Source organism: Furipterus horrens, unplaced genomic scaffold (assembly GCF_987537825.1).
Source record: "Furipterus horrens unplaced genomic scaffold, mFurHor1.1.pri manual_scaffold_5, whole genome shotgun sequence".
Classification (NCBI taxonomy): domain Eukaryota; kingdom Metazoa; phylum Chordata; class Mammalia; order Chiroptera; family Furipteridae; genus Furipterus; species Furipterus horrens.
In genome coordinates, this window is record NW_028327175.1 from 117,229,127 (window position 1) to 117,252,059 (window position 22,933).

General features: G+C 44.4%; 1 protein-coding gene across 2 annotated transcripts in view; it reads left to right on the forward strand.

The window, feature by feature from the left end:
- The window catches only part of PDPK1 (3-phosphoinositide dependent protein kinase 1), an 81,505-nt gene that overhangs the window by 40,745 nt on the left and 17,827 nt on the right, over positions 1–22,933 (forward strand). For both annotated transcript variants that reach the window (XM_090277183.1, XM_090277184.1), the window contains exons 5-8: positions 4,360–4,504; positions 5,255–5,352; positions 12,546–12,621; positions 22,694–22,762. In XM_090277183.1, coding sequence (XP_090133309.1) covers positions 4,360–4,504; positions 5,255–5,352; positions 12,546–12,621; positions 22,694–22,762 — 388 coding nt within the window. The remainder of the gene's footprint in view (positions 1–4,359; positions 4,505–5,254; positions 5,353–12,545; positions 12,622–22,693; positions 22,763–22,933) is intronic.

Genomic DNA, 22,933 nt, shown 5'->3' on the forward strand with positions numbered 1-22,933 from the left:
AGCCCCTTTTTGCCTGATAACTCTGTTCTCAATCCCAGCAGATGATCTTGTTTTCTACTCAGCTGATAGAGATTAGACTGTCAAATGGAGTTGGTTCAGAGTTTGTTCAGGTTTAAACCTCAGTCTTTGTATCTGTTCTTTTTCTTCTGTCCTCAAGGTCTCCAGAGCCCTTCGCCATCAGCACACTACTTGGAAAGTTGGTCCAGTGTCTGAGGGTTTGCCTCCCCCATCTCCCATCACCACCAGTTCAGGCTTCCTTTCCCCTCCTGTTTATACAGACTCTTTTGGGTTAAAACTTTACTCAGTCCTATTCCCCCTTTAACACCATTGTCTGGCTTTGTCACCTGTCAGGTAAATTTGTTCTTTTGTTTATTGAAAAGTACTTGCTGAGTGCTGGGTGATGGGAATGTGCTAGTAAATAATGTGAAGGCTCTGCCTTTGTGGGCCTTACATTTTCATGCAGGAATTAGGTAATACAGATGATCAATACCTGTATAGTAGACTCTGAGTGTTCAAGAGTAGTAAAGCCAAGAAAGGAGTACTGGGGCATGTTACTGTTTCAGCTTGGTGGTCTGAGTTGACAGTGTCAGGCAGAGACCTGGATGGAACAAGGACAGGAGCGAGTGTGTGTGGGTGTAGCGAAAAGGCTGGGCGGGGGTCAACTCTTTGAGCTTCAGAGGCCTGGTGAGAATTTTGGATTTTCTTTTGAGTGTGGCAGGGAGCCCACGAGGGTCTCCAGCAGGTCAGCCGTTCACTCTGGCTGCTGTTTCAGTGAAAGTTCCTATAAATGAATGAGCGAGGGAAAATGGAGTCAACGTGGTTTTCGGGTGTGGGCCTCAGAACCCGAGTGCGCAGTGGCGCTGTAATTGAGCAGAAAGAGACTGGAGAAAGGGCAGGCTAGGAGTGGATGTCACATTGGCATTTGATGCATCTGTAGGTGCTCGTTGCTGGAGTGCCAAGTGGGCTGCTGGGTGACTGCCAGCAGAGCTCAGGGAGGAGTTAGGATTGCCTTAGCAGGCTGGCCAGCCACTGTGAGAGGGCACTCAGTAGGGGCAGTGGTCCAAGGTCTGAGCCTGGATTTACCTCCCACCCCCCACCCAACACACTCAGATGGGCATGTGGAAGGAATCCTAGAAGGTGAGGAAGGGCTTGTTGCGAGTGAGTTGAGAGAACATAGACCTGAGGGCCACAGGACTAAATGGTTTGTGATGGAGGTTGCTGAAGCCTGGCCAGATGCTGCTGAGTGGTCATGTGCATTGGGCCTGGGCCTGACGTATGGATTGGCCACTGTACAAGTTGTTGACAGTGGCAGTTTGGAAGTGGGAGGAGGATTTGAGAGAGAGGTGAGGAAACAGATAGTGTACAGGGGAGGATCTCCCCAGTGGATACTGTTGTAAAGGGGTGCAGTAAAGTGGTCTAGTAGCCAAGGGTATGTGGGGAGAGGAGGGGGTTCCTTGTTGGTCTCTTATAGGTGTTACAGAATGTTTGTCTCTCCACGTGGCTCCAGCTTACTCCTTGTCTCCACCATTCTGCTGTCATGCTATGCAGCAGCCACTAGTGGTCTCCTGAGGATATTGAAGGGGCTTTTTTACTTCTCTTCTGTTTCTCTCACCTTTGAGGTCACCTTGACCCTTCGCTCCTTGTGCTCCCTGGTATCGATGTGACTGCATTCCTCCTGGAGCCTGTGGGGAATCTCTGACTGCCGCATTTCCTGGAAGCCCAGGCCTGCGCTTTCTGTAGGGTCCATGGGACAATGTGTCTTCTTGGTTAGGGGGCTTCAACAGATCACACATCTTCTCCCACAGTCATGTGTGGTGGGATTAGGTGACTCAGAATCTAGATGAGTGAGCTTGCTGTCTAATTTCAGAGAGTATTGGCCAAAGCAATGCAGGTGGAGGGGGCTCTAGGTCTTTGTCCAGCAGTAATCGTTGCTCTTAAATTTTAAGGGAAACTCTAGCACCTGTAAAGGCCCTTGAAACCAGAGACTTTTATACCAATTTAAATCCTTAGTGGCATACATTGTATTGCAAGAAAGAAAGGGAAACTTTGCCTGAAGAAAAGCCCCAATGTGCATACCACAGTCCATTTAGCCCTACATTGAGAAAAGACTCAGCGACTGCAGGGGCAAACTCCCCTCAGGACAGGTGAGGCAGATCCTAGGGATACCCTTGTGGCAGCCTGGAAACCAGGCCTCTGGAGGTTTAGCCTGACCAGACTCAGTCCCTGCACTTAGGAGGGGGTGTCCAACTCCAATGAAGGGTGGGCTGAGGGCATGCCCACCCTTCCTCTCAGGCTGTAGCAAGGATGCCCTTCCTTCCTGCAGAGATGAAGGCTGAGGGGTTTCAGAGACTGTTACTTGGTTAGTATGCATTTTTCCTCCACCCCCTTCCTGTCCATCCTTGTGTGTCCCTCTTGCAGCTTGAGGACAGGAGCAGTGTCCTCCTAGGCCTCAGGAGACTGGACCCCAATCCTTCCCTCCTTTGCTTTGTGACCTTGAGTCAGTTTAGTTTAACCTCTCTGGACCAGGTTCCTCTGCAAAGTACAGGCGTTGGGCTCATAAGGCTCTGCTATAGGCCTGGCCTGTGCTCATCGTCTCAGGAATTCACCCATTCCATGCATTAGAGCTGACTTATCCTTAGTGCCCTAGGGCATTGGCTCTGCTGAGGGAGGTAGAAACATTCTAGGATGGGAAATAGGCCAATGAGGTCTGAAAAAGTCCTTCAGGATAAGAAATGTGTGTTTGGAGGGAACACAGGCTTAGAGCTATGATCCTCAACATCTGTCATATTCAAAAACTGTCAATCACCTTAGCTTCACAGCTGAGCAGAGGACTAGAAGTGTCCCTCACATAGGAAAGAGGAACTCAGGGAATGGTCAGTTAAGGGCCAGAACTTGTGAAGTGAGAAGAGGTGCTGTGGCTGTGGCCGAGCCTTGTGACCTGCAGGCTCCTTGGAGATAGTGTTCCTGACCGTGAAGCTACGTGGCAAGTCCAGGTGGGGCCACTTACACAGGCAGCACTGAGCTTCTGCTTAGGGTTGAGTGGGCCAGAGTCTGTAGCCTTCCCTGTGGAGGGGACAGAGCAGGGCAAGGAGGGAAGGCGGCCTGGCTGAGACTCTGCATTCCCTAGAAATAAGGTTTGTTTTTTGCCTTAGATTCCTGTTAAACATCCAAGTTGCAAGGGTTTGGGTGACCACAGGTGGCGCTGGATGCAAGGCAGGTTTGGGCAGCTTTGGTGGCTGGTCCCTTTCTCTCAGACTTGTCCTCACTCTGCTGCAGCTTCAGGCTCCTTTCTTGGTGGGAGATGGTAGTGCCTTGGCAAATAGAAGCAAGACAGAACACCCTGAGCACAAGCCAACCTCTTTCTGTCCCTGGCTGCCAGGGAGTGGCAAAGTACCTGTAGATTTCCATAAATGAGCGCAGATGTTTGGTGTTTCTAGGAAGAAGATGTTATATGGGATCCATTTCTTTTTGCAACTGTTAGTCCTCTTTGGAAAAGAGAGAATAGAAATAAAAGGAAAGATGGTTGTGTTCCTGAGTCTCTCTTCAGTGGGTACCCAATAAATAGATTGAATTGAGAAGTTAATAAAATGACATTTTTCTTACAAAACTTGTTACTTTATACTTGGAAAGGAGCATTCATTTGAGAAGCCTTTGCATGAATTGACTCTTAGCACAGCATGCGGAATGCAGCTTAGTGCTCAGTAAATATGTACATATTGTGCAGCTGTGGAGACTGGATTATGATGGAGAACCCCCCCACCCCCACCCCATGCATACACCTCAGCTAAAGCCTGCAAAGATGCATTTGACTGCCATCTCTAGCAGCTTCCCTTCATGGGGGCCACAGGTGCCTTCTGGGGCCTTTGGAGTCCAGAACAGCACTTGGGCTGAGAAGCTTGTGTCATTGTGTTCTTGGTGAGAAACACTGTGGGGCCTTGCCCTGGAGCTGGGGTCTGGGATTCCCGTTGGCCATGGGTCTGACCATGACAGAGTCTGACTTGAAGAGGGGCAGCAGTCTTAGGCCACAAATACCTTAAGTTTTTATTAATTAAAAAAAATTCTTGCCCTGACCAGCATGGCTTACTTGGTTGAGCATCGTCCCACAAAGTGAATGGTGGCCAGTTTAGTTCCCAATCGGGGTACATGCCTGGGTTACAGGCTGGTCCCCATTTGGGGCTCGTGGAAGAGGTAATCAATTGACGTATCTCTCGCACATTGATGTTTCTCTCCCTCTCTTTCTCCCTCCCTTGCCCTCTCTCAATAAAATTAAATAAAATATATATTTTAAAATTTCTCTTCGGTTAAGGTTAGTTTTTTAAAAATGACTTTTGCATTCTTCCTTAACTTTGAAATATTTAGATTTTGGCCTTAGTTATGCCAAAAATGGAGAGCTACTTAAATACATTCGCAAAATTGGTTCATTTGATGAGACGTGTACCCGATTTTACACAGCCGAGATGGTGTCTGCTCTAGAGTACTTGCACGGCAGGGGCATCATTCACAGGTACCAAGCTGAGGACGGGGCCTCTGCTCACAAGGTTGGGGGCAGCTCTAGTTTATTTAATGGAGGATGGGATGCCTTGTGAGAACTGAGAAGAGTTCATGTCATCCTGACAGTGAGAGCCTCACAAGACCTTCAACAGTCAGATGAAATTCCTCATACAACTTTTTTATTAGGTTAACAGTTTTCTTATCCATCTTGATTGCTGCTTTTATTTTGTCACTTGTAGTTTTTGTGAGTACTTCTTCTGGTTTCATTTTCCATGACTTTCTGATAAAGTCAAATTGAAAGTATTCAAATAAGCTCCCCCCATTTTTTAATGATTTTTTTAAAATTGTGGTAGAAGACACAATATAAAATTTACCATTTTGATAATTTCAGTTTTATTGAGAACTAATTGACATGTATCACTGTATAAATTTAAGTTGTACAGCATGATGGTTTGATTTATATATATTACGAAATGATTACCACAACACGTTTAAAAGCTCTTTATTTAATGGGTTAAAGAATGGTGGGTTATACTTCAATAAAAAGTGTATTAAAAATAATAGATGCAGTTATGAAATTATGTAATTTGAATATTGTGTGCAATTGATATTTGTTAAGTGTGAACTTTAGACTTAAATTCTTTGTTGTTAATCTATAAAGATCATAAGTATTAATCAGTTTTCTTTTCAGCAAAATTTAGAATATGTAATAATGTTACTGTTGTAAATATTTATCTCAAATGTAAAAAACCTGCTTTCACAGGGACCTGAAACCAGAAAACATTTTGTTAAATGAAGATATGCACATCCAGATCACAGATTTTGGAACAGCAAAAGTATTATCCCCAGAGAGTAAACAAGGTGTGTGAATGCTTTATTTCCAGCAAATTCTGCTTAGGTGTAGATCAGAAACAACCCCTTAGCAATGCAGTGAATTGCATTGCGTTCATTGTAGTGACAGGTGTTTGTAATATCTTTGTTACTGTAAAATAGATGCTTCAGCTTTCACAGGGGAAGCTGTGTGCCTGGTGTAGTGGGTAGAAAGAGGGGCTTCCTAGACTGCCTGTGGTTGATCTGCCTGGCCTTGAGTAAGGGGTGCTGGGTCCCAGGCTTTCTCTGCATGTTGTTGTCACAGGTCCTTCTGAGCACCTTTGAGTGCTCTTTGGCTTACCCTCCCTAGTCTTAGAAGATGCTGTGGTGTGCCACATTTGTTCCTGGTCTCCTGTGCAAGGGCGTGGGGTCAATGTGACCAGCTCAGCATTTCCTGTTGGCACTGGAGGTTGTAACTGGGTGGGTTGGGGTGAACTGCTTCTATATCCCAGTGCCTGCTGGCTTGCTTTCTCTCTGCCTCCTGTGTACAGCTGCCAGTGGTGGTCCAGACACACCCATTATAGTAACATTCTATACAATCACAGAACAAGGGCTGATTTTTACTTGATGGTCAAGTGCGTGTTTCTGTTTGTAAACTGTCCTAATCACTGTTCCCTGAGAGTGATTCCTAGCACTGGATTGATTATGTAGTGTGACAGCTCTATCACCCTAGGAGGAGTTGCTAATTTGGGCCAGAAGAGTGTCCTGGATGTCTTAATTAGCCAGGGGGCATTTCAGCAGCGTTTCTCCCTGCCCTTCAGGTGTGTTTTGGATGGAAATCAAATTCTGAAAGTATAAAGAATGGCAATTTTGCCTCTGAAAGTTGTTGTCAGGTGTTGGCATAGAGAGAAGGTAAAGCCCTTTATGGTGAGGTTTGGGGGAAGCTGAGGGCCACTGTGCAAGTTAATAAGTGACCTTGAAAATGAACTTCAGGTCTTTGGACAGTTGTGACTGTCAGAGCCACCTTGGCCCAAGTGGTTGTTGCAGGGAACTCTCGATAGTGCACACAACTCTGCCATGAAAAAAGGACCTTGATGACAAGTGCCTGGGCTAATGGATATGCTGGGTGTGAGTACAGGATTTGTTAGCAGAAGAAAGATTCAGACTATGAGCACTACAGAGTGGTGGGGAGGAGCTTGGTTTTTCAGAAAGCCCTCTAGCTCAGCTGGGCTGGCCTCCTCTGTCTAGAAGTTGATTAACAGCATGTTGGGCAGCCACTGGGCTGACCCCTGGGGTCTGCTCATCCCAGCCAGGCGTGGGCAGAGGCACAAACCTGTGCTTTTTGGGAGGCACCTGGTGACCTTGACTGGGCCTCCATAGGTTTCCTACCACAGGATGCCTTGTCTCCCCTTTCCAGTGTTTTCCCAGCCCCATGTTTTCAAATGGAGAGTTCTTGTGAAGATTGTAGTTAACATTCAGTTAGTGCACCGCGACTGGTGTGGCTTAGTTGATCGTGAGTCGTCCATTAAAGCAAAAGGTCACGGGTTGGGTTCCTGGTCAAGGTACATGATTGGGTTGCAAGTTCAGTCCCCAGTCAGGCACTTATGAAAAACAACCGATCAATGTTTCTCTCCCTCTCCTTCTCCCTCCCTTCCCCTCTCTCTAAAAATCAATCAATTATATATAATATATTGTTTTTTTATAATTATATATTTTTTCCTTCCTACAGGAAAAGGGAAAATCATATAATTATGTAAATGATTCGTTTTAGTGACTTACTCTCGTTTTCTGTTTGAAGTACTTCAGAATTTATTCCTGTATTAACTTTTTATGAAAACTTTTATGCAGATATGGTATCCTGAAAACATGTTAAAGCCTTCAGAAGGAAAGTGTTGGTGGGAGCTTAGATTCTTTACCTCTTAGTAAGCATGTTTCGCCTTTCTCCTAGTGAGAAGCAGGTTGTCTACTTTTACGGACTCTGTCCCAGTGGGCTACTCCTGGCAGGGGCATGAGCCTGCATCTCTCATTGCTGCCTGTTGGGTTAAGAGTGGCCTGCATACCTGTAAATGGGTGGGGTTGGGAGATAGCAGGGACTGTTGAGGTCATGTGGGATTGAGGGGCACTTTCTAGCGCAGAGGACTTGTGACTTCTGTCCTTGCACAAGGGTCCCACAGACATATCCAGGTGTTGGACAGCTTAATCACATGGAGAAGCCCCTCGTCTGTGGGTATGTCCCTGGCCTTTGTCCCCTTTGCAAGAGGCTTAGGTTCCTTGGGAACCCCGGAGGTTCAGACTTGGGGTTGTACCTGGAAAAGTGTCCTGAGCTGTGCAGGCTTTTCTGGTACACAGCCAGGTGTGGAGGCTTCACTTACCAAACAGGAGGGGTGGGTTGGCCGGGGTGGAGTGGGGGACAGCTGGAGGGGAGATGGAGAGGGAAGGCTTCAGAGCCTAAAGCATTCTGTCACTCCAGCTGCACCTTCTCTGCATAGCCCCTCTGTGGATAGCTGTTGTACAGACCCTTGGACTGGCATCAGCCCCCCTCTAGGTGTTCTGTAGACTCAAGACCCTGTCACAGTGCCTCAGGGCCACTCCCTTTCCTTTCTGGAGGAGCTGCCTTCAAAATATTTTCTTTCACCACAAAAACAGAGTTCACATAACAGAGGAAAAAGTCAAGTCTCTATACTTATCCCACCAAAAACAACTCTTAACCATTAAGGAATGGTTTACTCTGGTCTTTTCAATATTTTTATTTGTTTAGGCATAGCTATGATGCATAGAGTTTTTATTTTTAAACACACAGTACCTGCTTTTTTATAAAATTTTAAACCATACATGTGGCCTGATTCCCATCATCGTCAATTTGTTTTCCCTGTAAATATTTCACTATTTATCACTAAAATATAAAGCACCTTTATATAAAGTAACTATAATATCATATCACTATTTATCACTAAAATATAAAGCACCTTTATATAAAGTAACTGTAATATCATACCATTTTATACATAAAAACAGTAATTCCTTAATATTTCAGAATATTCAGTCAAGTGTTAAATTTCTAATCATAATTTCACATTGTAAGTTTTTTGGTTGTGGTTCACTTGAATCAGGATTCAAATAAAGTTCCTACATTTGAGCTTAGCTAATTTGTCTCTTAAATTTTTTTAATCTGTAGCTACCCTTTCATCTTAATTTTTCCTCTTTCAGTCTGTTGAAGAAATCAGGTCATTCGTCATATAGAATTTAACAGAGTCATATAGCATGTTCCTCTTCTCTCTGTATGTCCTGTAAATTGGCAGTTGGAGCTGGTCATTTTGATCACATTCAAGATCAATCTTGCATTTGATGTCTATTAATCTCTTCCTTCTTGATATCAACAGCCTTTTAAAGCCATAGTGGCTTAAATTAATTAGGTCAGTAGAGAATAAAGAATGATTATAGTCTAATTCTTCCATTCGCAAGATGGAATTCTTCTTTAAAAAGAAACTTCCTCATAGCAACTATTTGCTTAACTAGTAGTATTGATTGTGGAGGCAAAACAGCATAAATGCTTGACCCTTTCTCTTTATTTGCCCCTTTGGAAAACCATGAATTGGTTCACTATCATCCTCTAGTGATTACCAAATCATTACCCTCACACCCTACACAAACGTTAACTCAGATGTTAACTTGGATAAATTGTAGATCTGAACGTAGGATCTAAAACTCTTAACATAGTTAATAGAAGAAAGCATAGGAGTAAATCTTCATGACCTTGGGTTAGGAAATGGTTTCTTATATACAATACCAAAGACACAAGCAACAAAAGGAAAAACTACATAAGTTAGACCACATCAAGTTTTAAAACTTTTGTACCATGATACTGTTTAAAAAGTTAAAAGAACGCTGATGGTGTGGCTCAGTTGGTCAAACGCTGCCGGTCCCAGTTTGAGGCATGTGCAAGGGGCAACCAATCAATGTTTCTCTCACACATAGATGTTTCTCTCCCTTTCTTTCTACCTCCCTTCCCCTCTCTCTAAAAACAAATAGATAAAACAAGACAACTGACTGAATAAGAAATAAAAATATTTGTAAATCATATAGGTGATAAAGGACTTGTAGAACTCATAATTGGAAAATAAAATTTTTTAATGGACAAAGGGTCTAAAAAGACATTTATCCAAGGAAGGTAAACAAATGCCCAATAAACACATGAAAAGGTGCTCAATGTCATTAGGGAATTGCAAATCAAAACCACTATAAGGTACCACTTTATACCCACTACAGTGGCTATAATCAAGAAGATAAGTATTAGCAAGAAGGATGTGGAGAAACGAAACCACTCTGCAGGTGGAAATGTCAAATGGTGCAATCAACTTTGGAAAACAGTCTGGCAGTTCTTCAAAAGTTAAACATAGTTACCTTTTAATTCAGCAGTTCTACTAGGCATATATCCAAGAGAATTGAAAATATGTTCACATAAAAAGTTGTGTGGGAATGTTCATAGCAACTTTATTCCTAGTGGTCAAGAAGCGGAAACCACTCAGGTGTTTCCATACAATGGAATATTATTCAGTTGTGAAAAGGAATGAAGTTTTGATATCTGTTCCAATCTGGACAAACCTTGGAAACATTATGCTCAGTGAAAATCAGGGATTTGGGTTGGAATTGTGTTGAATGTATAGTTCAGTTTGGGGGTACAGATGCCCCTCAACTTACGACAGGGTTATGTCCTGATAAACTCATCATAAGTTGAACATATTGGAAGCTGAAAATACGCTTACTACGTCTAACATACTAAACATCATAGCTTAGCCTAGCCTAGTGCTCAGAACACACTATCCAAAAACCTTAGTATCACAGTACATGGTAGAGTATCGGTTGTTTACCTTTGTGATTGCAGGCCTGACTGGGAACTGTGGCTCACTGCCCAGTGTCCCACATATTGCTTGTCTGGGAAAAGATAAAAATTCAAAGTACAGTTTTGTACCATCGTGAAGTTAAAATATCATAAGTCAAACCATCTTCGATCAGGGACTCTGTATTGCCATCTTAAAAATATTAAGTCTTCTGATCCTGCAACATGGGATGTCTTTCTATTTATTTAGATCTTTTGTAATTTCTTTCAACAATCTAGTTTTCAGTGTATAAGCTTTGCAATTTGTTAAATTCCTAAATATTTTAGTTTTGAGACTACTATAAATGGAATAGTTTTCCTGCTTTCATTTTCAGATTATTCATTGCAAGTGTTTAGAAATACAGTGATGTTTATATACAAGATCATGTCTTCTCTGATTAGAGGTAGTTTATTTCTTCCTTTTTAATGTAGATTCCTTGTATTTCATTTTCTTGCCTAATTGTTAGAACCTCCACTACAATGTTGAATAGAAATGGAAAGGGTAGCATCCTTATCTTGTTCCTGATCTTGGGGGGGGGGGCTTTCAATCTTTCACTATTATGACATTCGTTGTGGCTTTCATAAATCCCTTTATCAGGTTGACGAAGGTTTGTTCTGTTCCTATTTTATGTATTTTTATCATGAAGAATGTTGAAGTTTTGTTAGATGCTTTTTCTGCATCTCTTGAGGTGATCATGTGGTTTTTGTCCTTTATTCTATTGATAGGATTACTATATTGGTTGATTTCCATATGTTGAAGCAGTCTTGCATTCCTGGAATGAGTCTCACTTGAAGACTCCTTTTTATGTGTTGCAGTATTTTGTTTTCTCATCTTCTGTCCAAGAGGTGACCCACATTTTGTGAATGTTTGCTGTATTTCATGTGTGGGCTTATGGGTAAGACACTAGCAGTCTGCACTATTGGTTTGAAAAGATTGTGGGTATGTCTTGACCTCAGGGACACTTCTTCAGTTCCCTCCTTCCCCACTGGCATCTCAGAGTCTGACTTACAGATCTGTAGTGACCAGAGTGGTCCATGGCCCGGGATGCTGGTCACTTTTTTTAAACCACTTTGAGGAGGAAAACAACAACCCAGATCCTTCTCCTTTACCCTGACCAGGTGGCCTACAGGTGAAGGGGTTAGTGGCACAGAGGAGGCCATGTTGACCAACAGTGGATTCTGAGCCTGACTTTCCTTTGGAGTATCTCTAAGCTTCCAGGGGGAGGTGACTAGATGACCTTTGGTTTTTGAATGCTCTCTTTGGAGCTTTTACCCTGGTGTCACAGATAGAAGCCAGCCAGCTATGCAGCTGGAGAGGAGAAAACTACTGATTTTCATTAACCTTTCAGTAAAATAGAACATTTCCTCCAATCATGAACGTAGGCAACAAATGTCTATGCTGGTTACAAAGTGCCAGCCTAGAAGGTCATGGGAGGTAGGTTGCCATAAATGACATGTGGCTGCTCTCCTTAGAGAGTTGATTTGCTCTCCAATGATGAGTGGCTCTGAGATCAGAATCCCTGATCCTTCATCCCCCAGTCATGGGGAAAAGCCGAGAGTAGCTGTGTGGTCCCTAATGCCAGAGGATGCCTTATAGAGGGTGCTTCGGGAGCAGTATGGTGGGGCAGCTGGTCGTGCCTGTGGTTCTTTGTCAGGGATGCATGGCCACTGCTGAAGTCCCTGAGGTCCTGGGGGCTTCTGGAGTGACACAGGTGTCAGTGTCTCCTCTCTCTAGTGATGGGTGGTTCCAGAGGGTCTTGCTGCCACCCAGCCTAGATCTGCAGTTGAACATAGTGAGCCTTGCATCACACTGTCCAGTACTAGAGGAGGCGGGATGTTGCGGACGGTCCTCAGGAAGGATGCATGAGTCTCATTCCCTCTATAGCCCCTGATCTCCCTGAGCAATTTGTTAGAAGGAGAAAGTATCCCTGTCCTGCACACAACCTGCAGGAGATCCAGTCCTTTCCTGCATTCTGCGCATGTTCATTGTGTGCTTCCTGTATGTCCAGGGCTGTTTTAGGCAACACAGGTTCCTCGAGACACTCTAGCTGAAAGAATGCTGGGTTAGTGCCACTCTGATGCTGGCACCAGGAGAACATGAGCCAGGGAGGGGGTCAGGAGGAGCTACCCTGGTGGCCAGGGCAAGTGTCACTGAGCAGGTGACTTTTGAGCCAGTCCTGGGAGGAGAGGGTCTCAGAATGGGGTGCGAAGGGTGGGCCCTGGACAAGAAGGGTCTCAGGATTTTACAGTCTGATTCCAAATGACCAGTGCTGTGCTAATGTCCATGTCAACCTTCACGTCTTGATAGATGAGTGTCCACGATTGTAAGTGCTTTGTCTCAGCACAACCATTTTCCTCTTCTCTCCAGCCAGGGCCAACTCATTTGTAGGAACTGCCCAGTATGTTTCTCCAGAGCTGCTCACAGAGAAATCAGCCTGTAAAAGGTAACCTAATTTTTTCTTGTTCTTTTTCTTTTAATCCACTTTTTTTCCTGAACCATGATTCTCTTTTCTCTAAAGTAGCTAATACAGTTTTTCAAGTGAAATTAATAGTTAAGAGTGCCTTTCGAAGATGGAGGCTTAGACGGACACGCTAGGTCTCCCTCTACAACTAGAGAGGAATACAACTACTTCAAAACAAAGGATAACTAGAAATTCCAGAAAATAAAACTACACGGAAGCCCAACATATGAAGTTATAAACCAGCGGTGCCATTTGGGCAGGTAAGAGTTAAAGAGGGCAGCGCTGTTTGCGGTGAGCGGCGGGGCAGCGAAAAAGCCCAGAGGCAGTCAAGCCCCTGGCAGTGCGCGACCCCAGCACTGGGGAAAACAGCCACCGCATCGCCTTGAACAGTGAGGCCCAGGGGGGCGGGAGGACGGATCCCGGTCTCCTAGCTGAATAACTGTGTGAATCCACCTTGGACCCCCGCCCCCAAAGAAAGCACCACAGGGCTGCGAAATAGGTCGCGGACAGGCGCCGGTCGCTGAATTGTGACGCGTACACAGGCACTGCCCCCTACAGCCGGCCCAAGAAAACAAAAAGCATCTGTCAAAATGAGGCAGACAACTATAGAAATCCCGGTGACACAGCTCACCAGGCAACAGATAGAGAACCTGACAGATGAACAGATAAGAAACCTGTCAGAGGCTCAGTTCTGGGCCATTGTTATCAGGTGGCTTACAGAATTCACAAAAGAGCAGGAAAAAGATATGAAAGAAGCGAAAAACATTCATAACGAAAGGAACAAAACCACATACGAGACAGATGGTGAGGAAAAAAAATCCAGAGTTCACTTCAACAAACTGGAATATGGAGAAGGAACAAGCAGTCAACCAATGCAGAGAGAGGAAATGGGAAGCAACAATGAGAGGATCAGAAACCTCTGGGACAGCTATAAAAGGCCCAACATAAGAATCATTGGTTTGCCAGAGAGTGAGGAAGATGAACTAGAACTTGAAAAATTGAGTGAAAATATAATAAAGGAGAACTTCCCAGACTTGGGGAAGGGAATAGACTTGCAGGTCCAGGAAGCAAGGAGAGTTCCCAAGAGACTGGACCCAGGGAGAACCACTCCAAGACACATTATAATCAAAATGTCAAAAATTAAAGATAAAGAGAGAATCTTAAAAGCAGCAAGAGAGAAGAAAAGAATTATGTACAAAGGGGTCCCAATTAGACTATCAGCTGACTTCTCAAGGGAGACCCTACAGACAAGAAGGGACTGGCAAGAAATATTCAAAGTAATGAAAATCCAAAACCTACAACCACGAATACTCTATCCAGCGAAACTGTCATTCAGAATAGAAGGACAGAGAAAGTGTTTCCAGGACAAAATAAAACTGAAAGAGTTCATTAGATCCAAACCACTGTTATATGAGATGTTAAAGGGACTGGTTTAAAAAACAGAAGCTAGGGAGATGAAACAAAGGCAAACTAAACAGGCAACGAGAGTGGAAAAGGAACTGTGGGTACGGGAAGCATATTGGGGGGAGGTCAACAGGGAGAGGGAGTGGGGAGAGGGAGGGAGATGATATAGGAATTGGGGATCATGGTAGGAGGGAATGAAATAGACGGAGAGAGGTTGGGAGGAACTGTATGCACAACTAATGGACATAATCTAAAAGGGGGGGACAACTGGAGGGAGGGGGGCCACCGGGTGGAGGGGAGCAGAGGGAAGGGAAATTGGCACAAATGTAATATTTTAATCAATAAAACACATTAAATCTGAAAAAAAAAAAAAAAGAAAAGAGTGCCTTTCATGGCCTTTGTATAGCTAAACCTACTTTGGAAGAAGTTAGCATTTTGCCTTTTAACTAGTACCTTTCCTTCATAACCACTATGCTACTTTATTGTTACACTTTACACATCCTAGGGCAATTGTTGTTTCATGCTTTGAGAACGGATCTTGTTCCCTAGAACAACTATTCAGTGGGGAAAAGTGTGGCAGACAGGTCTGTATTATTTAATGAGGTTTCTTTTTTGTCTTGGAGCCTGGGGATCTGTGTTGCTACCTCTGACTCTGGCAGACTGTCATTGGTAGCAGCCACAGGTCAGCTGTTGAGTGTAGCAGACCCTGCAGACTGTGGGAAGAGGTCCAGAAGGCAGCATGTATGGGAGGGGATAGACCCAGTTTCCTGGCAGGGGCCCAGCCAGGATGAGCCAACCCTGCTCTGTGCTCAGACTTGGGACAGGTCTGGAAGTGGCTTGCAGGATTGAGGGCCTTAGTGGTTGCAGAGTAAATTACAGTATTCCCTCACTTATCACGGGTATTCCGATTCCAGATCCCCCACGCCCCCATGAGGTAGGAACCTTACATTTATTCTACACTCTTAAACCTACATAACTTTAACATACGTATACAGTACCGCAAAATCCCGCGATATAGTGAAAAATATGCAATAAATAATTAAATATAATATTTTTAAAAATCCTGCAATATAGTGAGGCTGCATAAGTGAACTGTGATATAGAGAGGGACTACTGTATGGTGTAGGCTGGGGTTTTGCTCACAAGTGCAGAAGTCTGAAGAGTGGAGAGGGGTTAGCAGGGCAACCAGGCAGTGGAGGAAAGGAAGGTAGGGGCATCAATGGTCAGGAGTGGGGAGAAGTCTGGGGAGCTCTCGGGTAAGCATAAGGCAGGTGGAAGACTGAGAAGTGGCAGTAGAATCTGGGGTTTCAGAGTTGGGGAGACAGTTCCAGGTGGTGACAGGTTCTGTGACTAAAACTTTCTCTTGGATTCTTTCTGCCAGGGCCAACCAGAAATGTGGACTGCTGGCACCCTCCCTTGAATTGACAGAAGGTCATAGGGTCAGTGATCTGGATTGGCAGGCTATAGGGGGTTGCCTTCCTAGAGTGACAGTGACAGTGCCAGAGGCTGCAGAGCCTCTGGGGACAGTAGCTCTGTGTTTCTGAATATGATAGCTTTTAGAAAACTCTTTAAGGAGTGAAGCCATAGAGCAGAAACATGAAGGATGCTCTGAAAGATTAAACTTGTGTCTCCAGGCTCTTTGATTTTGAGCTCTTACTGAGGGCCAGATGCTATTGTAGACCAGGGCTTCCTAGGTGGGGCAATTCTCCCCAGGGGACATTTGGTGTATATGGACAGTTTTGGTGTTACAGCTGGGTGAGGGTTGGGAGGGAATGCTATTGGCATCCAGTGTGGGGAGGTCATGGGTGCAGTACAGAGACATCACCACAGCAAGAGTGATTGGCCCCAGATGTCTACAGTGCCAAGGCTGAAACACCCTGCTCCTGGTGATGGGTGCTATTGGCCAGATTCTCGAAGTGTATGTCACTGCTTCCTAAGAGCTAGCTTTTCCTCAGTTTTGGGTTTACTTATAGGACGAGGCAGCTCATTAGCACCGATGGGAGAAGATCTCCAGGCTCTACTAAATGAGAAAGGAAGACACAGAATGACCACCTTCTGTGTGAAAATGGGAGGAAGAATGTCTACCCAAATCCATTTGTTCATGCACTTACAACTCTCTAGAAGTATATACAAGGAATAGATAACAGGGGCTGTCTGTGATGGTGAGGGAGCAGGGTGGTACGGGGGATATCAATGTATATCTTTTTATGCTTTTTAATTTTTTTAATACATGATATTTAAAAATAGTTAAGATTTTTTTCATGATTTTAAAAGTGATACGGAAACTTCTGGTTAAGAAAGAGGCTTAGGTAAACATGGCTCGCCTCTTCACAGAACCACATCAAAATTACAACTAAATTGCAAACCAGTAATCAATCAGAACCATCAGAAATCGAGTTAAATGGAAGTCTTAACAACTAAGGAACTAAAGAAACCACATCAATCCCGAAGGGTAGGAGACGAAGAGATGTGGAACAGGCAGGTCCCCACACCCACGTGTGGTGGATAAAAGTTCAGGAGTAATATCTTAAGAGTGAGGGGTTCCAGGCCCCCCAGCCCCGGGTTCTGGTGCCAGGAACATAAGCCCCCATAACTTCTGGCTGTAAAAACCAGCAGAATTTGAATCAGTGAAAAAAACCACTGGATTCCCTGGCAGTTGCACTTAAAGGACCTGTACCAAACTGACTCAGATGCATTCTATCTGAGCTCTAGCAGCACTGGGTAGCAGCTTGAAAGGCACCAGTTATGGGGAGGAACTGAAGTGTCTGGCATCAGAGTGAGAGCTAGGAACAGACAAAAAGGCAGGCAGAGGCCATTGTGCTTTTTCTGAGCCCTCCCCCAACAGAGCCACAGAACAGGAAGGTGGGGCCATATCTTAGACTCCATCAGTCTGGCTTAGTCTGTTTGCCCTGCCCTGCATTTACCTGAGGCTCTGCTCCACCCAACTTATTGGCCTGCCCCTAACCCTCCTACTTCTGGCTAAGCAGTTCCAGGCCTGGCACTAGCAGCAGCTAGGTTTGGATCACAGTTTGGCTCCACGTGGGAACCTTCAAGCCCAGCACAAATAGCAGCCATTTGCAAATTGCTTTGTAGCTCACACTGGGTGGCCCTGGATAGAACACAGGTGGTGATTGACCCTGACCTGCCCCACCTGGGAAACTCCAGAGCCTGCTCACCCAGTGGAAAGCCACAGACCACGTCAGAGCACCACCACCCTGCCCCTGCAGAGCCTATCCTTCGCAGAGGGTGAAAGTTGTTGGTCAGTGGTCACAGCCAGTCCCTGCAGCTAACTAGCCTGGGTAAATCCTTACCATAGACCTACCAACAGCAGTCAAGGCTCGACTCCAAGAGGAGGGTATACTTAGCCCACACAGAGGGCTCACCTCGAGTATCCAGTTGGGTGGTAAGGGAGACTGTACCCTACAGGCCATGCTACCAAGACAGGGAGTCATAGCAGCTCTGCCTATTACATAGAAACAAACACAGGGAGGCTGCCAAAATGAGGAGACAGGAAACATGGCCCAAATGGAAAAAAAGAAAAAGAACAGAACAAAACTCCAGAAAAAGAACTAAACAAAATTGAGATGAGCAGTCTATCAGATGCGGAATTCAAAACAGTGGTTACAAGGATGCTCAAAGAACTCAGTGAGTACTTCAGCAGCATAAAAAAAATAGCCAGGCTGAAGTGAAGGAAAAAAATGAACAGTTTACAGGAAATCTACAGTAGAACGGATGAAATCGAGAATCAAATCAATAATTTGGACCATAAGGAAACAAAAAACACCAAGCAGAGCAACAAGAAGAAAAAAGAATCCAAAAAAAATGAGGATAGTGTAAGCAGCCTCTGGAATAATTCAAGTGTTCTAACATTCGCATTATAGGGGTGCCAGAAGAAGAAGAAAAAGGGCAAGAAATTGGAAATCTACTTGAAAAAAATAATGGAAGAAAACTTCCCTGATTTGGTGAAGGAAATAGATATGCAAGTCCCAGAAGCAGAGTCCCAAACAAGATGGATGCAAACAGGTCCACACTGAGACACATCATAATTAAAATGCCAAAGGTTAAAGATAAAGAGGAAACCTTAAAAGCAGCAAGAAAAAAGCAGGTAGTTATCTACAGGGGAGCTCCCATGAGACTGTCAGCTGATTTTGCAAAAGAAACATTGCGGTCTAGAAGGGACTGACAAGAAATAGTTAAAGTCAAGAAAAGCAGGGGCCTACAGCCAAGATTGCTTTACCCAGCAAAGCTATCATTTAGAATCTAAGGCAGATAAAGAGCTTCCCAGACAAAACAAAAAGCAAAAACTAAAGGAGTTCATCATCACCCAACCATTATTATATGAAATGTTAGAGGAACTTATTTAAGAAAAAGAAGACCAAAACTATGAATAATAAAATGGCAGTAAGCACATACCTATCAACAATTGAATCTAAAAAACTAAGCAAACAAGAAGAACAGAGACAGAATCATGGATAAGGGGAGTGTTTTGATGGTTGCCAGATGGGAGGGGGTGTGGTGGAATGGGTGAAAAGGTGAGGGGATTAAGAAGTACAAATTGGCAGTCCCTGAATAGCCACGGGGATGTGAAGTACAGCATAGGGACTTAGACGCATGGCCCATAGACATGAACAAAAGTGGGGGGATTGTCTGAGGGGAGTAGGGGGTGCTGGGTGATGGGGGCAAAAGGGGAAATTTGGGACAACTGTAACAGCACAATCAGTAAAAAAATTTTTTAAAGGTGATAGATATTCATTGAAAAGAATTAGAATTATGGAGAATAAAAACAGGAAAACATTCAGTCTCCAGCCTACTTAAAGTCACAGATATTGAGTTGGTATATCTTCCCAGTTATTTTTTTCTATGGGTTTTATGAAATTTTTTTTAACAGTTACTTTATTTTATTTTTATTTTTACTTTATTTATCTGTTTTTAGAGAGAGGGGAAAGGAGAAAGAGAGGGAGAGAAACATCACTGTGCGGTTGCCTCTCACGCGCCCCCAACTGGGGACCTGGCGTGCAACCCAGGCATGTGCCCTGACTGGGAATCGAACCAGTAACACTTGGTTCGCAGGCCGACGCTCAATCCACTGAGCCACAGCAGCCAGGGTTGATGGGTTTTATATGTTTATGTAATGTTTATGCAACTTGGGGTCATCCTGAATAGCCAGTTTCGAACAGTTATTTGATAACCACCAAATATATAATGGTTATTATCTAATTACTAAATATATAATTTTTGTGATTATATAATGAACATTTCCCCATGTCACTAAAATTATTTAGTCATCTTTAACAGCAGTGTTGTTTTATAGCGTATGATTTGCTGTTGTTTATAAAACTTTTTTTGTCATTGGACGTTGAAGTGGTTTTATTTATTCGGCACAATCAGGCATGCCTGCTGTGTGCTGCATATTCTGTGCTGTGGGGCAGAATGGCACTCCTGCTTATTCAGTGGGAGAAATGGGATCTCTCCCTGACAGCGCCAGGGCTGCCCCAAGCCTGCCCTCTGTTCCTCTGCTGAATCTCAAGAAGTAGAATGACTTGACCTAACTGAACACTTTAAAAATCATTGCTGCATACTGGTTTTTAAAAATGTTATACTGCCCCCCCTTTAGTTTTTATTATATTAAAAAACATTTTAAATGATAAGATACCCACTATGGTAAAGCATTCAGATAATTCACGAGGTAAAAAGTTACCCCAAAGCAGGTCTCCTGGCACTCCTCCCTGGAGAAGGCCTTGTAAAGCAGCAGAGGCAGCCCCACGCCACAGCCCTGCCCAGCCTCTCTGGCTGCATCCACACAGAACAGCCAGTGCTTTGCTGTAGGTGTTTTTCTCGTGTAACTTATTTATTTACTTATTCATTTTTACTTATTTTTTAAAATTTATTTTAATATCTTTTATTGAGTATGCTGTTACAGTTGTCCTGATTTCTTTTCCCTCTTCTCCCCTCCACCCAGTGACCCCCTCCCTCCAGTCGTCTCCCCCTTAGTCCATGCGCATTGGTTGTGCATATAGTTCTTCTCAACCTCTTCCTGTCTACTCCACTCCCTCCTACTATGCTTCTTAATTCCTGTACCATTTTCCTCCCTTTCCCCCTTCCCCTTCCCTGCTGACCCCCACCCCAAGTATGTTCCTCATACCTATAGTTCTTTTCTCACTCTCATTGCCTACTTAGTTTGCCTTTGTTTCGGTTCCCTAGTTTCTGTGGTTGGTTGTTGTCATGCAGTTTTCATAGCTTTGATCCTCTTCCTCCGAAACAAGTCCCTTTAACATTTCATATAACAGTGGTTTGGATCTGATGAACTCCTTCAGTTTTACTTTGCCCTGGAAACACTTTCTCTGCCCTTCTATTCTGAATGACAGCTTTGCTGGATAAGAGTAATCGTGGTTGTAGGTTTTTGCTTTTCATTACTTTGAATATTTCTTGCCAGTCCCTTCTTGCCTGCGGAGTTTCCTTTGAGAAGTCAGCTGAGAGTCTAATTGGGACCCCTTTGTACATAATTCTCTTCTCTCTTGCTGCTTTTAAGATTTTCTCTTATCTTTAATTTTTGACATTTTGATTATAATGTGTCTTGGTGTGGTTCTCCCTGGGTCCAGTTTATTTGAAACTCTCTGTGCTTCCTGGACCTGTAAGTCTATTTCCTTCCCCAAGTTAGGTAAATTCTGCTTCATTATTTTTTCACATAATTTTTCAATTTCTAGTTCCTCTTCTTCACCTTCTGGCAATCCTATAATTTGGATGTTCGCTCTCTTATAGTTGTCCCAGAGGTTTCTGAGCTTCTCATTTTCCTCAGTTTTTGTTTCCTCTTTCTGTACTGGTTGACTGTTTGTTCCTTCCCTATGTTCCGATTTATTGATTTGATCCCTGGTTTTCCTTCCCTCACCACTTGTTTCGTAAGTGTTTTCATTCATTTCAGCAGGACTAGCCTTCATTCCTTCCCAGTCTTGTTTAAGTCCCGCTGTTATTTCTGTAAGCTGTCTTATAACTATAGCTCTGAACTGAGCCTCAGAAAGGTTATCTATCTGTTCGTTCGTTAATTCATGTATTTGCTTTTTGGTCAGCTGCATGATTGGGATCTCTATCATTATCCCTGCCATCCTGGCAGTTTTTTGCTTCCTGGTCAGGGCTGTCACACCTCCTACGCTATAGGGTGTGGAGCCCTGTGCACTCGTCACTACCAGGCGACCCTTCTCATCATACTGTGGCGCTTTGCGTGGGGGCAGGGGTCCAAGATGGATTCCTGCCATTCCTTCTCCACTGAGAGACCGGGAGCCTCCTCCTCTGTCCCCACACCCTCTGGGCCTCAGTCCGAGGCAATGGGGGTCTGCCTTTCCCGGCATTGGAATCGCGAGCTGTTGGGTTGGGTCTGCAGCCGAGGGTGCTCCCAGGCACTTCTCACCTCCCCTTAAATACGGGCATCTGTGCTTACCGCTGTCCCACCACCCGTCTGCCACAGCTGTCCCCGCCCGCACAGCTTGACCTCTCTGCTCCACCTTCGCCCCTCCTACCTGTCCAGATGAGCACCACTTGTTTATAACTTCATATGTAGGACTTCTATGTAGCTTTATTTTCTGGAACTTCTGGTTATTTCTGGTTTTGCGGTAGTTGTAGTCCTTAGTTGTGGAGGGAGACAGAGCGTGTCAGTCTAGGCCTCCATCTTGGCCGAAAGTCTTTATTTATTATTTTAATTAGACTAAACAGTACAGAAAATCAAGCATAAAAACTAGTTGCTGTGTAGAATGTAGATTCACTTTTTAAATGCCCTTCACTCCATCTGTGTGTTGTGGCTCAAATTTCTGATGTTACATTTCTAACTCAGCAAGAGCCTCATCTGTGGGACTGCAGTTGGCCTGTTGTCTTCACCCATGCCCTCTGAGTTCATTTTCCAGATACCAGGCTGTGGCCTCTTTCAGAAACTGACTATATCCAGCCATGCCTGAGCTCTACAGACATTTAGGGCTGGGGCCTAGGGAGCAGGGCAAGGAGCATCTTGATCTTTCCTAGGGCCGAGCTGGAAATAGAATGCAACACCTACTGAGGAAATCAAATATGCACAGCAGATGTCATCTGTGAGCTCTGTGGTGGCACTGAGGGGACAGAGAATGGGCAAGTGCAGGTGCGAAGGGAGGTGACATCCAGGGCAAGGAGAGCCCCAGCCTCACCCCTAGTATTCTTGCCAGCTGGTTCTGGAAATGACTTAGGGCAATTTAGAACCACAGTATATTTCTTTTGAAACATATAATTAAAATGTTTATAAAGAAAAGGCAGGGGTTTGCACTGCCCAGTCCAAGGAAGGGAAAGAGAAAGCTTACTTTGTGTACATCCTATACATTGTCTCATTTGTCTCCTTGGTGTATGTGAGCTTGTGTCTGTGTCCTAGGGATAAACACTGAGTGAGTTATGAGAGAATCTCAGCAGTCCCCATTCCCTAACCCCTGGCACTGGAAGAAGGTGTGGGCAGGATCCTCTGGGCCCAGGTTTCCCTTTGAGAATGGCCTGGAGCAGGGTCCCACCCTCACACTGACCTGGTTTTAAAGGAAAACAGTAGGTTGGAGATTGAGATAGGGTGGTATGAACAGAGGGGATGGAAGGGAACTACATGTCACTGAAATTTTACAAATGTTACTCTTTGTTTTTTCCCTCAAAGTTCAGATCTTTGGGCTCTTGGATGTATAATATACCAGCTTGTAGCAGGACTGCCACCATTCCGAGCTGGGTAAGTGACACCCCCCTCCCCTCCCTGCAAACCCTCCAACCTGCTACATTCTGTCCACCCCTGACCCTCACACATCTGCCTATTGGAGCAGCCAGAGAAGTGGGAGGGGGAAGGGCCAAGGTGGGAGGACTTCTACAATGATTCTTTAATGAAGACAATGGTTCTGTGGGG